Source organism: Oncorhynchus mykiss, chromosome 13, assembly GCF_013265735.2.
Source record: "Oncorhynchus mykiss isolate Arlee chromosome 13, USDA_OmykA_1.1, whole genome shotgun sequence".
NCBI classification, from domain to species: domain Eukaryota; kingdom Metazoa; phylum Chordata; class Actinopteri; order Salmoniformes; family Salmonidae; genus Oncorhynchus; species Oncorhynchus mykiss.
The window spans coordinates 62414817-62432894 of NC_048577.1; the positions used below are offsets into that span (position 1 = coordinate 62414817).

The 18078-nt window shown below is 41.6% G+C and overlaps 2 protein-coding genes across 2 annotated transcripts; one reads left to right on the top strand and one right to left on the bottom strand.

Annotated features, from left to right (window-relative positions):
- On the top strand, positions 1-3718 carry LOC118938344 (metalloproteinase inhibitor 2-like). Its single transcript, XM_036941832.1, has 5 exons — positions 1-294; positions 1488-1558; positions 2671-2764; positions 3119-3243; positions 3388-3718. The coding sequence occupies exons 1-5, from the start codon at positions 165-167 to the stop codon at positions 3544-3546; spliced, it is 579 nt and encodes a 192-aa protein (XP_036797727.1). The 5' UTR covers positions 1-164; the 3' UTR covers positions 3547-3718.
- Positions 3719-7664: 3946 nt separating this feature from the next.
- On the bottom strand, positions 7665-14754 carry LOC110487076 (metalloproteinase inhibitor 2). The gene is made up of 5 exons (XM_036941836.1): positions 14441-14754; positions 10579-10649; positions 9878-9980; positions 8094-8215; positions 7665-7938 (listed from the first exon to the last, which is right to left on the bottom strand). Exons 1-5 carry the CDS (start codon positions 14568-14570, stop codon positions 7810-7812), a joined length of 555 nt encoding a protein of 184 aa, XP_036797731.1. The 5' UTR covers positions 14571-14754; the 3' UTR covers positions 7665-7809.
- Positions 14755-18078: the final 3324 nt, after the last annotated feature.

An 18078-nucleotide genomic window follows, 5' to 3' on the forward strand; every position in this document is an offset into this window, starting at 1 on the left:
ACTGCGGGGAGGAGCTCACAGCCTGCAATAAAAGCCGGCTGATTCCATGTAGTATGTAGAAGGTTTTCGCGCAGTAATAACCTGAACTGTCGTAGGGAGGGGTAAACGGTAGCAATATTGTTTGTCTTCTATAGAGTGGACAGTAAATTAATTAGTTTCTAAAAATGACTTGGTCCGTAAGTAGTTGTTTCATTACTCTGGTCGTTCTGTTCCTGTGGCGGGTCGATGACATCACAGAAGCTTGCACTTGCATGAGTGCACATCCTCAACGGGCTTTTTGCAATGCAGATGTCGGTAAGGCAATTTAGAAATGTCTGACGTCTGTAGTTTCTCTTCACGTGTTGGTAGGCTGCCTACTATACCCTGTCAATGCGCATCATGCAACAATGTTATGCATTTTCTTTCGCAATTATTTTCAGGACATGATCATTAGGCCTGTATTTACATCTTCTCGCAAGTATTTACATTAAGTCGGTAACAATATGGGCTACACCTGGGTGTATTCATTACGGAAACGTTTGCCACTTAAGAACCAAGTGAAACGGTGAGGGACCTACCTGAATTTTTACCACACTCTCGTTTGCGTTTTCTGTCTGGTGTAAAACGGTTCTGTTGCAAAACGTTTTGTAACAGAATCTGCTTGACGATTACACCCGCGGGGATGACACTACTCTGATCGGTGAGGACTGGCGTTTCCCATCCTTGCTCTAGGCCTAAAGATGACTGACTTGTTATTAAACGAAATGTTCAACATGACATTATCCAACGCCTCACATACTTGACATTTTAGAGAATTCATCAGAATAATTTAGGCCTACATGGCAAATGGGTCTACTCTACATTTCTAAACTATGTCACTTCTGTAAACTACTCACTAATTCAGATTTTGCCGCTGTTTATCTCGCAGGTTGTTAATTCTATAAATTAGATGTCATTTCTATTATTTTGACATGTGCTGATAGCTGTGTTACCAACAATGTAACAACTACGTGAGTATAGGAACCTCGTATAAAATGGGTTAGTCACTGTAAAACATCAATATGGCATTGTGATTTTAAGTGTATTGGCACCTTTCGTTCTACTTCAACCACTGATGCAGTATGGTAAGACAGGATGGTTGTGGGTGTTAGACAGCACTACATCATGAGCAGCTACTTGACCTTTTAGAGAAATGTACCTTGACTCAATTACTGTTTGTTAGTAAAGAGGTGTGATGACATGCAACACGCTTCCCTGAGGATAGTTCCTGTTGAGTTTATTGAAAAGTGAAGACTTTATTTGTGGTATATTCTCTAAAATGATTGAGTGATGACTTTGCTGTTGAGGGAGCAAGCTCTGTTGATAGAGCATGGTGCTAAAGCCTGACATCTTGGGTCTGTAATAGATTCTATGTTCTCTCAGATCACTTAACACCCTGAAACTGATGTCTGACTATTGTACCAGAAATTGATCATTTCAGTAGTTAAACCATGTCTCTTATTTTGTAGTGATCAGGGCAAAGGTGGTTGGCGTGAAAGCTGTGTCTGGTAACACCAACTATGACGTCAAACAGATCGAGGTATGATCAGCCTTTTTATTAAGTGGTTGTTCCTTCCTGCACTGACACATTGAAGCCCCCTGAACCCCAGTCTGACAGATGGCCCCAATTTGGACCCAACCCTTAAATGATTGAAGATCTGGATAGGTATAAGCAGTGTAATTGTGGAGCTTCCACCATTAATAAAAAGGGGTTATTTATAGAAATGAGTCATGCCTTTAGCACTGAGCAAGAGGCATGTTTCAGTCAACCCTCCTACCAGTCCTAGACAATGGTGACATCATCTACATGAATTCAGATGCCTCTTTATTATGGGCAACAGGTCTAGTACTCAACGCTACATTCTCAACTAGGAAGTTGGTCCTGTTTGATGTCACGTAGGTTGACGCATTGCAATATTTTAATTTATTAATCCCTTTACGAAACCTCACTAAAAGCATTACTAACCTTTAGACATGAGTTACCACACCTGGGATAAGGGATGAATAACTTTGGAAATTTCCTTCGGTCTTTACTCCGTTAGGTAAATATATTTTTTTGTGCCTTGTTGTGAAACTGTCTGCATCTAGGGCAATTCAAAGTGTTGAGGACCTTATTACTGAATGTTTGTTTTGTGCCTTGTTGTGAAACTGTCCGCTGCATCTAGGGCAATTCAAGGTGTTGAGGACCTTAATACTGAATGTTTGTTTTGTGCCTTGTTGTGAAACTGTCCGCTGCATCTAGGGCAATTCAAAGTGTTGAGGACCTTATTACTGAATGTTTGTTTTGTGCCTTGTTGTGAAACTGTCTGCTGCATCTAGGGCAATTCAAAGTGTTGAGGACCTTATTACTGAATGTTTGTTTATGACTGCTTCTGTTCTGCTGCATCTAGGGCAAAGTGTTGAGGACCTTATTACTGAATGTTTGTTTTGTGCCTTGTTGTGAAACTGTCTGCTGCATCTAGGGCAAAGTGTTGAGGACCTTATTACTGAATGTTTGTTTATGACTGCTTCTGTTCTGCTTGTATTTTAATGTGTAATTCAGGGCTCCTCTGTAAAGGAGACCAGTGAGGTTAAGCTGTCCCTACATGCCATATAGAACAAACTGTATATGTAGATGTTTGACGGATCCTTTCTCTCCTTGTGGTTGGCTAGATGTTCAAAGGTCCTAACCAGGATATCCACGTCATCTCCACTGGAGGCCCGTGTCGCGCGTTTCTGGAAATCAACAAGGAGTATCTCTTCACAGGTGCGGTTCTCACTAGGTTACCTAAGGTCCATTAGCAGCACTGGTTAGAAATGCTTACAGCCTCATGACCTACTATTGACTTCATCTTGTATAAGACAACAAATGTTTTAGAAATGACGTTCTCTACACTTAGAATTACTTACAAATAACTAATGCATTATTTATGAATAGCTCCGGGCTGTATCGGTACTTTTTCCCCGTTTCAGGTTGCAGTTTTCCCCCAGGTACAGATCTAGGCTCATCTCCTACAATCCCAACCATATGTGGAAAGAAACTAATCCGAGGACAGTGTTGAAGGCCAGCTTTACCCTACACCACATTTTCCCTACAGCATATTGTCTCCTTTGTCTGCAGGCAGGCTGAATACTGATGGAACAGTGCATGTAATAATGTGTGACTTCATTCAGTCCTGGGGGGCTTTGAGTGACACACAAATGAGGAGCTTGACTCTGCGCTACCGAAGCGGCTGTGATTGCACGGTGTGTTAATATTACTATATGTTGTATATTTACACAGCAGACTTTCTTCGCACTCTGGTCACCATTGGAAAATGTAAGAGCTACACTATTTGGGTAATGATCAGTCGGTGATCTTGGTCTTTCTCTCCCTACTCCGATCCACAGATCATCCGCTGCACTTCCCTTCCCTGTCCGATCAGCACCGCGGATGAGTGCCTGTGGATGGACATTGGCCAAAGCAGACCCTGGGACAATAACATTGCCTGTATCAAGGGGGGTGATGGATCCTGTGCCTGGTACAAGGGGATGGCACTGCCCAAGTAGTTTCTGGATATTGATGACCCCTAAACAAAAAAAAAGCTACAAACTCAAATAATGAAGTAGTTTCTAACAATTACAAGACCTACATTAACTTGTCAAGTTGTTGTCAGAGGACAGGTTGCAGGAAATGGTCAATGTGAAAGAGGGCAACCATCTTGTGAAAATATCACTTGTACAATAATGAACTTCACATATAGCGCTTCAAGTACTAATTTCGTGTGTCCTTAATTTGCTTGTTTAACTAGAACTGAATGCATTATTGAACATGGTCCTGAAATAGTTTGTCTAAACCAGGGCTTCAGCTTTGTAATGTCATTGACCAAATTAAACAACTCATTGTTTCTTCCTTGCTTTATAAGATTGTATTCAGTTGGATGAACATTCAGCTGTTTACAAGTGCTAGTCAGCACTAGCAAGAACAGAAATTTCCGACTTAACTGGTAGTACAGTGCATTCGGAAAAGTATTCCGACCCCCTTCTGTCACATGTCAAGTTACAGCCTTATTCTAGAATGGATTAAATACGTTTTTCTTCAGTCTACACCCATAATGGCAAAGGTTAAGATTTTATTAACCAATGTAATTGTATTCAGACCTTCTGCTATGAGGATCAAAATTGAGCTTGGGTGCATCCTGTCTTGGATCATTTTACAACTTCATTGGATTCCACCTCTGGTAAATTGATTTGGAAAGGCACACCTAACATCCCACAGTTGACGGCACAACAAGACATGAGGTTGGAATTGTCCGAGCTCAAAGGATTTAGGCACAGCTGTGGGGAAGGTTACCAAAACATGTCTGCAGGCTCAATGGTCCCCAAGAACACAACCTCCCTCACTGGAAGTCTGGAACCACCAAGATTCTTCAGAGCTGGCCAAACTGGACAATTGGGGGAGAAAGGCCTTGCTCAGGGAGGTGACCAAGACCTCGATGGTCACTGACAGAGCTCCTCTGTGGACAAGGACAACAATCTCGGCAGCACTCCAATTAGACAATGGGAGTGGCCAGACCAAATCCACTCTGCAAAAGGCAGATTATAGCCCACTGGAAGTTTACCTAAAGGCACATGAAACCAATATCTACTTTTTGCCCTAAATGCCAAGTGTCACATCTGGAGGAATTCTGGCACCATACGTACAGTGTAGCATGCTGTGGGAATGGGAGACTAGTCGGAATCTAGCGAAAGATCAACTGAGCAAAGTACAGAAAGATCCTTAATGAAAACCTGCTCAGGACCTCAGACTTGGCCGAAGGTTCACCTTCCAACAGGACAACGACCCTAAGCATACAGCCAAGACAACGCAGGACTACGGGACAAGTCTCAATGTCCTTGAGTTGCCCAGCCAGAGCCTGGACTTGAACCCGATCTAACATCTCTGGAGAAACCTGATAATAGCTCTGCAGCGACGCTCCCCATCCAACCTGACAAGAGCTTGAAAGGATCTGCAGATTGAGGAAGGAGTAAGAGTAAGGCTGTAATGTAACAAAATGTAGAAAAAGTCGTAAAACTTCCCGAATGCAGTGTACATGTGCCGTGTTCAACCAGTTATCAAGTCAGAAGTTTCCTAATTCCGACTAGCACGTGAACGCGGCACTAGACAGTACTCTGATCTTGTATATATTATTTAGGGTTAGGAAACTGTCAGCCGGAATAAATAGGGTTGAGGTCCTTTACACACAAAATATTGGGAAATAAAAATCCTGAAAGATTGGAAGATGACGTGTACAATAGGTAAATGAGAAAGTGAATAAGGGAATTGTAAATATAAATGACAAATGTTTAAGATCTATTTTGCCTTACCAATTTGAAAACAGTAATAAGGCAGAAAACCGAAGCACATCACCTTCTCCAAAGTGAAGTTTATGAAATGTTGGCCTTTTAAAACCGCTACGGGATCATTGTCCCTCCCGCGGGACGTTTGAGCTAACGTAGGCTAATGTGATTAGCAACGAACATTTCCCAGGACATAGACATATCTGATATTGGCAGAAAGCTTAAAATTATTGTTAATCTAACTGCACTGTCCAATTTACAGTAGCTATTACAGCAAAATAATACCATGGTATTGTTTGAAGAGAGTAAACAGTTTTGTACTTGAAAAGTTAAACCAATTAGGTACATTTGAGCAGTCTTGATATACATTTTATATCATAAATGCAATGGTTCATTGGATCAGTCTAAAACTTTGCACATACACTGCTGCCATCTAGTGGCCAAAATCTAAACTGCACCTGGGCTGGAATAATACATTATGGCCTCTCTCTTGCATTTCAAATATATGTATATATTTTTTGTACATACTTTTTATATTATCTTTTACCAGATCTAATGTAGGAGAATATAACATGCATTTCACATTTCAAAAACGTGTTTCCTTTCAAATGGTATCAAGAATATGCATTTGCTTGCTTCAGGTACTGAGCTACAGGCAGTTAGATTTGGGTATGTCATTTTAGGCGAAAATTGAATAAAAAGGGGCAGATCCTTAGAGGTTTTAACAAATTAGATGGAGACCGAAGCTATAGGCTTCTGTAGCCATGTGCAAATGACAGTATAAATCGGCAAACATACTTGCGGAACCCATGCATGCGTTTATGCTTTTGCGCATGCTTCAAGTGACAAATCTGAAAGCACTCCCCATGCTTTGAAAAGTTGATGTAATTATACCTGTACTCAAATCTCTGCCCAACATGTAATTCAATGAAGTTCATAGTCTGCTTTCTAGACAACGTTCATCCAGGACGGAGCGGTCAAGCACGACTAACTCAAATTAGCTGACTACACGACAGAGGCAGGCCTGATTACAAACAGTGACGAGGCAGCCTACAATGCAAGCATGGGGCGATGGCACTGAAGGCAGCGGGGCCACGGGTAGCCTAGTGCAGTGTTTTCCAACTCTGGTTCGAGTACCCCAAACAGTACACATTTGTATTTTAATCCTGGACAAGCAACCCTGATTCAATATGTCAACCTGTCATCAAGCCCTCAATGAGCTGATTGTCCAGGGATACATCTAGAATGTGTACTGTTGGAGGTCCTCCAGGACCAAGAACACTGGCCTAGTGGTTAGTGTGGCCAGTAACCCAAAGGTCACTGGTTGGAATAACTGAGCAGTCTGTGAGCCCTTGCACATGGCACTTACCTCCAATTTGCTCCAGGGACAAACATTAATTTAACTGACCTTCTAAAAACACATTTCACTGCATCCATCTGGTGAAAATTAAACATGTGGGGAAAAGCTAAACTTTGTTACAATCAGGAGAAAACAAATTGCCCACCACTCTGGGACTTGTGACCAATCAGATTCACGGAAATCAAAGGTCGGGCATAGTCTATAGAAAGCTATTATTTTACCAGAAAATAACCCATTCCAGATAGACAAGCAAACTCTTTACAGAAATATTACAGCCTCGAATGGGGGTTTAAAACCTACAGCTGCCAGCACGGCATATCCTACACAAAGCATACCTTGCAATACCATCTGATCAAAAAAAAGCTGCCCAAAATGTGTACAATGTTCTCCTGAATTGCATGCAAGTTTGTCTTCTAAACCAGGTTAGTTCAAATGTCAGCAGATGCCCAATACCATGGTGGGTACACATCTGGGTGGTTTCATACCTAGTTATTAACTTTACCATTCTTATGAAAATCAATGTCTGATTTGTTCCACATCAACCAATTACTGCTCTTCTTTAGAAGGCTTTCAAAACGCTCCCTGTTCTGATGGTCTGCGAAATGACAGAAATAAACTATTCATCCCACTAAAGAATATTACAGAACAAGTCAGTTGTTTAATGGTCAACATCATTACATAGATAAAGCCCTGGTTTAGACCCAAACTACTAAAGGGCCACAATCAGTAGACAAATGTAGAATGTTCCAGATAGAAACGCCATTAGAGCCAACATGATTACTTTCATGTCAGAGAAGACAATTTGTTCTTTATGTATAGAACATATCTGAACATTCTACATGACGCCCTGCTTGATGCTTCAGGAATACTGTTCCATTTTCAAATAACCATATCAGACAACACTGATCACAATTTGGGGTTGATAACAGCTTTGGTTCCAGTTAAATTTAACATCAATTTAAAAAATGAATGGCAGAAAACATTAACACTGCATTTGATTTGTTTATTTTACAAGAAGTGACCAGCAAGACATGTTGGTTAATTTAAAACTACACATTGGCAGCTTTGTCATCTGGAGTCACTAAGCGGATGGCCTGTAGAGTATAGCCTGTAGAGTCCCCAATATCTAGGAACTACTTCCAAGCACAAGAACCATTACTCTTGATACAGGCAAGGTTTTGGCTATTGTTTGTCCCCCAGTCCATCCACAGACATGCATCTGTGGTGCTGATCGGACAGGGGAGCGAAGTGCAGTGGATGATCTGTGGAGCAGAGAGAGACCAAGATCACTGATTATTATACCAATACTCTAGCTCATGTGTTTTGCCAATGTGACCAGAGTAATATACTCCCTTTTAGAAAATGTGCTGTGTAAATATTGGTGTACAGTAATATGACTAATTCCCATCACACACACCTTGCAATCACAGCCGCTTTGGTAGCGGTGAGTCAAGCTGTTCTTTTGTGCAGCACTCAAGTCCTCCCAGGGCGGATTATAGCCACACAGTGTTACATACATCCTTCCAGTCTCCAGCTTGCCTACAGACAGAGGAGATAGTGAGTCAATGTACCATGGGGAAAGTGCCCCACGTTTTCATAACTGTGACCTTAATTACCTACAGTCAATAAGCTGTTATTGTCTTAACGACCGTTCCACAGGTGCACGTTCATTCATTGTTTACGGTTCATTGAACAAGCGTGGGAAACAGTGTAAACCCATTACAAAGAAGATCTGAAGTTATTTTGATTTTTACTAATTATCTTTGAAAGACAGGGTCCTGAAAAAGGGACATCTCTTTTTTTGCTGAGTTTATAGTGTTGGTCCCATGTTTCAACGGCCGAAATAAGAGACTGGCGAAATTTCACAAGAAAGCTAATTTCTCTCAAGTTGTGCACAGATTTGTTTACATCCATGTTAGTGAGCATTTCCCCTTTCCCAAGATAATCCATCCACTTCACAGGCATGGCATATCAAGAAGCTGATTAAACAGAATCATTACACATGTGCACCTTGTGCTGGGGACAATAAAAAAAACACTAAAATGTGCAGTTGTCACAGTGCCACAGATGGCTCAAGTTGAGGGAGCATGCAATTGGCATGCTGACTGCAGGGAAGTCCAGAGCTGTTGCCAGATAATTTAATGTTAATTTCTCTACCATAAGCCACCTCTGTTTTAGAGAATTTGCACTTCATTCGCCACTATCACCTCATGTTGCAGCATTATAATGCATGGCCCCATGTCGCAACGATCTCCCCATAATTCCTGGAAGCTGATAATTTCCAACTTCTATGGCTTGCATAGTCACACGTCACCCATTGAGCATATTTTGAATGCACTGGTTCGAAGTGTTCCAGCCAATATCCAGCAACGTCGAGCTGAACATGCCACAAGCAACAGCCTAAATTACACGTAGGTGATGTGTTGAGCTGCATGAGGCAAATGTTGGTCACACCAGATACTGGTGATCCATTACCTTTTTTTTTAATGTACCGTATCTACGAACAACAGTTTCAAATCTGTATTCCCAGTCATGTGAAATCCATAGATTAGGGCCTAATAAACATATTTAAATTTACTGATTTCCTTATATGAATTGTAACAAGGTTACATTTTTAGAAGCTGTGGCATTGATATTTATGTTCAGTAGATTAATGAAAAGCTAAGACTCATGAACATGTAACATGTTATTCTATATGATGTGCACAAGGTAAGAGACATTAGAAGGTAAGGGGTTCTTCTAAAGAGAAGATAAACATGTATGAGCGCTGTAAGTAGTTGCAAGTAGCCTAGTGGTTAAAGTATTGGACTACTAACTGTAAGGTTGCAAGATCGAATCCCCGAGGTGACAAGGTAAAAATCTGTCGTTCTTCCCTTGAAGGGGCCGTCATTAAAAATAAGAATTTGTTCTTAACTGACTTGCTTAGTTAAAGAAAGTTCATTAAAAGTAATATCAAGCTTTGGCAGACCTCATGTTAACATTTGTCAATGAAACTCATTAATGCCAAAGTCCACATCAAATTGTTTTGTGGTTTACTTGTAGCCCTGGTTGTCCTGAAAATAAAAGTGCTAAAACACTTGAGGTGAAATCTAAGGGCTGGACATGCAGATAAATGAAAAGCTGATTTGTGCTGGAGTCTGAGGACTGATAGGGTTAACCAGTGTTGGCAACAGAACGTGGGTAACGTAGTGAGAACCTCACCTGTGAAGAGATACTCCTTGTTGAGGTCCAGAGTCACACCACATGCAGCTGGGGATGGTGCAGTGAAGATGGCGTGGATAACCTGGTCTGGGCATTTAAACATCTAGCCAATCACAAGGAGAACAGAGGATCTGTCAAACATCCACATATATCATTTGGAACCTCACCGTCTACAGCTCTCAGGCACTGTCAGTCTTCACCCTTTGATATTCACAGATCTGTAAGGTGCAAGCGATCATTTATTCCAGTTACCACACCCAGCCTCAAGGACAGCTAGCTCATGACTAAAGATTAGTAATGATGTAAGGCACAGGTGGAGTTCAAGTTAAATAGCTTTATAAATTCAAATATAGAAATGCAGCAACCTGTGACATCAGAGGGCCAACTAACTATCTGTTAGAGAATGTAGTGATAGCTTTAATGAAGTGGCAGCTGAGTTCATATAGAGGATGTCACCATAGACTTGGACCAACAGGAAGGTCAACACTTTAGGGAGAGGCTTTTTATAGAAGTATGCTAATTTCATATGGTGGAAGTTCCACAACGACACTGCTTATACCTATCCAGATCTGTAGACATTGAAGGGCTGGAGCCAAGGGGGAGAGAGAGAGAACTGGGCCCAGCTGTTAGACTGGGGTTCAGGGGGCTTCAATGTGTCAGTGCAGGAAGAAACAACCACTTAATAGAAAGGCTGATCATACCTTGATCTGTTGGATGTCATACTTGATGGCGTTAGACACCGCTTTCTTTCCAACCACCTTCGCCCTGATCACTGGAAGAGGGAGACATGGTTTATCTAACATTATTGAAATCTATTCTGGTATACTGGTCAGTCACACCATCAGTGTAAGGGTGATATGGAGCAGAGAGAACAGTGTAGAACGCTTTACAGACCCAATACCCAGTCGGTTCAGAATGTTTGTGCATAAGTTAAGACTGGGTGTAACATTTTGGCTAGGTTAACGTCAAATCAGATGACTGAGTCCATTTCAAAGCTCAGTTGTCCTGAGTCTGCACAACTCTGCCAGGACCTAGGATCAAGAGAGACGCTCAAGTGTTTTAGTACTATATCTCTTGACACAATGATGAAAATAATCATGGCCTCTAAACCGTCAAGCTGCATACTGGACCCTATTCCAACTAAACTACTGAAAGAGCTGCTTCCTGTGCTTGGCCCTCCTATGTTGAACATAACAAAACGGCTCTCTATCCACCGGATGTGTACCAAACTCACTAAAAGTGGCAGTAATAAAGCCTCTTGAAAAAGCCAAACCTTGACCCAGAAAATATATTTTTTTAAACTATCGGCCTATATCAAATCTTCCATTCCTCTCAAATTTTAGAAAAGGCTGTTGCGCAACAACTCACTGCCTTCCTGAAGACAAACAATGTATACGAAATGCTTCAGTCTGGTTTTAGACCCCATCATAGCACTGAGACGGCACTTGTGAAGGTGGTAAATTACATTTTAATGGCATCGGACCGAGGCTCTGCATCTGTCCTCGTGCTCCTAGACCTTAGTGCTGCTTTTGATACCATCGATCACCACATTCTTTTGGAGAGATTGGAAACCCAAATTGGTCTACACGGACAAGTTCTGGCCTGGTTTAGAGCTTATCTGTCGGAAAGATATCAGTTCGTCTCTGTGAATGGTTTGTCCTCTGACAAATCAACTGTAAATTTCGGTGTTCCTCAAGGTTCCGTTTTAGGACCACTATTGTTTTCACTATATATTTTACCTCTTGGGGATGTCATTCAGAAACATGTTAACTTTCACTGCTATGCGGATGACACACAGCTGTACATTTCAATGAAACATAGTGAAGCCCCAAAATTGCCCTTGCTAGATGCATGTGTTTCAGACATAAGGAAGTGGATGGCTGCAAACTTTCTACTTTTAAACTCGGACAAAACAGAGATGCTTGTTCTAGGTCCCAAGAAACAAAGAGATTTTCTGTTGAATCTGACAATTAATCTTAATGTTGTACAGTCGTCTCAAATAAAACTGTGAAGGACCTCGGCGTTACTCTGGACCCTGATCTCTCTTTTGAAGAACATATCAAGACCATTTCAAGGACAGCTTTTTTCCATCTACGTAACATTGCAAAAATCAGAAACTTTGTCAAAAAATGATGCAGAAAAATTAATCCATGCTTTTGTCACTTCTAGGTTAGACTACTGCAATGCTCTACTTTCCGGCTACCCGGATAAAGCACTAAATAAACTTGTTAGTGCTAAATACGGCTGCTAGAATCCTGACTAGGAAAAAATTTGATCATCTTACTCCAGTGCTAGCCTCTCTACACTGGCTTCCTGTCAAAGCAAGGGCTGATTTCAAGGTTTTACTGCTAACCTACAAAGCATTACATGGGCTTGCTCCTACCTATCTCTCTGATATGGTCCTGCCGTACATACCTACACGTACGCTACGGTCACAAGACGCAGGCCTCCTAATTGTCCCTAGAATTTCTAAGCAAACAGCTGGAGGCAGGGCTTTCTCCTATAGAGCTCCATTTTTATGGAACGGCCTGCCTACCCATGTCAGAGACGCAAACTCGGTCTCAACCTTTAAGTCTCTACTGAAGACTCATCTCTTCAGTGGGTCATATGATTGAGTGTAGTCTGGCCCAGGAGTGGGAAGGTGAACGGAAAGGCACTGGAGCAACGAACCGCCCTTGCTGTCTCTGCCTGGCCGGTTCCCCTCTTTCCACTGGGATTCTCTGCCTCTAACCTTATTACAGGGGCCGAGTCACTGGCTTACTGGGGCTCTCTCATGCCGTTCCTGGAGGGGGTGCGTCACCTGAGTGGGTTGATTCACTGATGTGGTCATCCTGTCTGGGTTGGCGCCCCCCCCCCCTTGGGTTGTGCCGTGGTGGAGGTCTTTGTGGGCTATATTCAGCCTCATCTCAGGATGGTAAGTTGGTGGTTGAAGATATCCCTCTAGTGGTGTGGGGGCTGTGCTTTAGCAAAGTGGGTGGGGTTATATCCTTCCTGTTTGGCCCTGTCCGGGGGTGTCCTCAGATGGGGCCACAGTGTCTCCTGACCCCTCCTGTCTCAGCCTCCAGTATTTATGCTGCAGTAGTTTATGTGTCGGGGGGCTGGGGTCAGTTTGTTATATCTGGAGTACTTCTCCTGTCCTATTCGGTGTCCTGTGTGAATCTAAGTGTGCTCTCTCTAATTCTCTCTTTCTCTCTCTCGGAGGACCTGAGCCCTAGGACCATGCCCCAGGAATACCTGACATGATGACTCCTTGCTGTCCCCAGTCCACCTGACTGTGCTGCTGCTCCCGTTTCAACTGTTCTGCCTTATTATTCGACCATGCTGGTCATTTATGAACATTTGAACATCTTGGCCATGTTCTGTTATAATCTCCACCCGGCACAGCCAGAAGAGGACTGGCCACCCCACATAGCCTGGTTCCTCTAGGTTTCGGCCTTCCTAGGGAGTTTTTCCTAGCCACCGTGCTTCTACACCTGCATTGCTTGCTGTTTGGGGTTTTAGGCTGGGTTTCTGTACAGCACTTTGAGATATCAGCTGATGTACGAAGGGCTATATAAATAAATTTGATTTGATTTCCCTCCTGGTCCTACATTCCTAGTTCTGGTCTTCTGCTTTTAATTTGACACACCCGGTTTAAACATGCCCTCTGTAGATTGGTTCAGGTAGGAAGATGCTGTACATTAGCTGCTGCTATAAGACTAGTCCGTAGAACAGAACCTCAAGTCATTGGCACATGGACTCGACAAGGCGTCGAAAGCATTCCATAGTGATGCTGGCCCATGTTGACTCCAATGCTTCCCACAATTGTGTCAAGTCGGCTGAATGTCCTTTGGGTGGTGGACCATTCTTGATACACACAGAAAACTGTTCAGTGTGAAAAACCCAGCAGCGTTGCAGTTCTTTACACAAACAGGTGCACCTGGCACATACTACCATTGCCCCATTTAACAGCGCTTCAATCTTTGGTCTTACCCAGTCAACCTGAATGACACATACACAAGCCATGTCTCAATTGTCTCTAGGCTTAAACAGCCTTCTTTAACCTGTCTCCTTAATCAACACCGAAGGGGATTTAACAAGTGACATCAATAAGGGATCATAGTTAACACCTGGCCAGTCCATGTCATGGAAAGAGCAATGTCCTTAATGTTTTGTAAACACATCTCAAATAAAGTGTAGTGACACTTTATTCCTAAAGCAACAACGCAGGGCTCTCAACCATGTTCCTGGAGAGCTGCAGTCCTGTAGGTTTTTGCGCCATCCCTAATCTAGCGCACCTGATTCTAATAATTGTCTGGTTGATAAATTGACTCAGGTTCGTTAGAAATAGGTTTGGATTCAACATTTACAGGAGCATAGCTCTCCAGGAACAAGGTTGATAGCCCAACTCACTGTCGCCTATTTTATTTTGTATATAATTGTGTGATGTAAATAGGCTTAATGATCATGTCCTAATTATTTCTACTACGACCACAGACAATACATCAAATGTTTGCATGCTGCGTATTAATAGCTCTCAACATGTGAAGGCTGAAAAGTAAAATGTTGCCAAAATTGCCTTACCGATTTCTGCATCGCAAAAAGCCTTTTGGGGATGCGGAGGGGAGCATTTGCACGCATCTGCGATGTCTTCGACCCGCCACAGGAACAGCACGAACAGAGTAATGAAACAACTGCTTACATACCGCGTCATTTGGAAACTAATTACGGTTACCCAAATATCACAAAAGGAGCCGAGTAAAGGTGTGAGGCGTAAATGACAAAATAACGTATTTCCCTTCGGACTGTTCCCAGACCGACGGATAACTCTTAAAAGTATTTTCCCCTCAACGTAATCATCCGCTATTTATTGCAGGCTGTGAGCTCCTCCCCCAGTCAGAACCCAGCCTATGGTAGGCTGAGCATTCTATTAATCCAGAACCGCAACCATTCAATTAAAAAGAATCCTCTGACTAATGGCTCAACCACAAGCTCAACATGCCCAGTTGCCATAAATTGACGATGAAACTGAAAGATCCGTTTTGGGGGGGGGGGGGCATTCTACACTGTTCTCTCTTTGTACATATCAGTGCTTGAGGTGTCACTACAGACCCTGGTTCGATTCCAGGCTGTATCACAATCTGGCCGTAATTGGGAGTCTCATAGGGTGGCACACAATTGGACCGGGGTTTGGACGGGGAATGCCGTCATTGTAAATAATAATTTGTTCTCAACTGATTTGTCTAGTTAAATAAAGGTTCAATATAAAAATAGGCTAAGCCTACTGGAATTCTTTAAAGTTTTGTTGTTTTCAGTAAAAAAAAATAAAAAAAACACCTGGGGAAATTTTAGAGCAGGCTCAACTTGCCCAACTGCTCAGTTCACTTGCCCCTGTCATCCCATATATGAGATGAAAATGGCAGCCGGTTTTGGCGGACAGCCATTATAAACTTGAGCACCACAAGAGACAAGAAGATAACACATTCCCTCCAGATAATTGGGCTACTTTTCCACATCTGTTGTTGTTTGAGTGAGGGAATTGCATTAAATGAGTCAATGTGTTATGAAAGATGTGACATTAAGGATTATAATAAATTCCACTTTGATGTCATACAAGCAAACCACACACATTTCTGTGTTTGAAAACTCATGTTAATGATCTCTATTTTTTATCCTCAGTTACAAGGATGACATACGTTATAGCCTGGGTTGTCTTGAACAGAATGAGCCTATCTGCATCATATTGTGAAGAAAAATTGCCGTGGAACATACATTTGAATGACATCATTCTATGCGCACCAAAATTAGAATCTGTTTGAAGTGCCGTTTGAAAGCCTCCCAGCAAGCACATTTGGTTCCTTGGAAGTTGTGGGAATGCAGGTTTTTGTTTTCCCATTGGTTCTGGGAACAAAGCCCTCAGTTTCCTACCTGGTAAAACGTATTGTTTTTTAAACATTCTGAGAACTGAAGTGTGAACTTCACCTGTTCTGGGAACGTTTATTTTTAGGTTGTACAGAGGTTCTGAAAATGTTTTACTATGGTTCCCTGAAAGTTTTCCTGGGTAGTTTTATTAATGTTCTATTAACAGAAATTATAGGTTATTTGAAGATAATTCAATTACATTCTGAGAACATGTTTCACATAAGACTTTTAATAATACTGCTAGCTTAGTTTGGGTTGACTGTTTCCAACTCTAAGCACAGACAGGACACATGGAAATTCATTTGCTTTGGAATTCATTTTTTGTCGTTGAATCTTCTGTTCTCTATCCATGGAAATAGTCCACTGTCCCACCAGGATGGAGCTAGCATGCTAAGTCATATGAAGCTGTTATTGTGAGTCTATTCAAACACACCCATTTCAAAGGAAACAAGCACTCATTAAGATCAGGTGTGGACAATTACTGGGCACAGCTAACAAACATGAGTTAAAGAGTAAAAATGTGCTTAACAAGTCAGATAATCAGTTGCGTGGACTCACTTTGTGTGCAAAAATAGTGTTTAACATGAATTTTTAATGACTACCTCATCTCTGTACCCCTCACATACAATTATATGTAAGTTCCCACAGTCGAAAAGTGAATTTCAAACACAGATTCAACCACAAAGACCAGGGAGTAATTCCAATGAATCGCAAAGAAGGGCACCTATTGGTAGATGGGAGAAAAAGCAGACATTGAATATCCCTTTGAGCATGGTGAAGTTATTAAATATACATTGAGTGGTGTATCAATACACCCATCACTACAAAGTTACAGGCGTCCTTCCGAATTCGGAGGGGAAGAAAACCGCTCAGGGATTTCACCATGAGGCCAGTGGGGACATTTAAACAGTAACAAAGTTTAATGGCTGTGATAGGAGAAAACTGCAGATGGATCAACAACATTGTAGTTACTCCACAATACTACCCTAATTGACAGAGTGAAAAGAAGGAACCCTGTATAGAATACAAATATTCCAAAACATGCATCCCGTTTGTAATAAGGGACTAAAATAATACTGCTAAAAATGTGGCAAAGCAATTCACTTTTTGTTCTGAATACAACGTGTTATGTTTGGGGCAAATCCAATACAACACATTACTGAGTACCACTCCACAAAATTTCAAGCATAGTGGTGACTGCATCATGTTATGGGTATGCTTGTCATCATTAAGGACTGAGGAGTTTTCGGGATAAAAAATAAACCACATTTTAAAAATCCTAAAAATAAACCTGGTCCAGTCCGCTTTCCACCAGATACTGGGAGATGAATTCACCTTTCAGGAGGACAGTAGCCTAAAACACAAGGCCAAATCTACACTGGAGTTTCTTACCAAGAAGTCGGTGCATGTTCCTGATTGGCTGAGTTACAGCTTTGACTTAAATCTGCTAGAAAGTCTGCTAGAAAACTTGAAAATGGTCTAGCAATGATCAACAACAAATTTGACACAGCTTGAATAATTTTGAAAAGAATAATAGGTCAATTATGTACAATCCAGGTGTGGAAAGCTCTTAAAGACTTAACGAAAGATACCCACAGCTTTAATCGTGGCCAAAGTTGCTTCTACAAAGTATTGACTCAGGGGTGTGAAAACGTATGTAAATTAGATATTTCTGTATTTAATTTTCAATAAATTTGCAATGATTTAAAAAAAACATATTTTCACTATGGGGTAGTCTGTGTAGATGGGTGAAGAAAAAACATAAATGTAATCCATTTTGAATTTAAACTGTAACACAACAAAATGTGGAATAAGTCAAGTGGTATGAATACACAGGGATGGAATTTAACGATTTTGGACACAGGCCATTTCTATCCCTGGGCCTACATGATGCAACACTGCATAAAACAAACTCTGTCCTGTTAGTTGTATTGTCTATTCACAGTTGTCTCTGTGTCTGTGTAAGGGAAACTCCCCTGTTATTCCAGTTTTAAAATATAATTCATATGAGAAAGGTTGCTGCAGTATGACAGGGTTTTCATTCTCCCTAAAGGGCCAGGAGTTTTTCCAGGAGTTTAAATCTGTGTGACCTGATTAGAAAAGGCCACCATAGCCCATATAAAACCATTCTGCAACTGATTAATCACTATGTCACACCCTGCACACAGAGATTGACTTTAAGGTCTGAAAGGCACCTTCCCATCAGCCAAATCAGCAGTATTTTATGGTTGCTGAAGATTATGGTCACTAACCCGATAGTTGTTTACACGCAGAAATGCCATAACTTGTCACTTCACTTG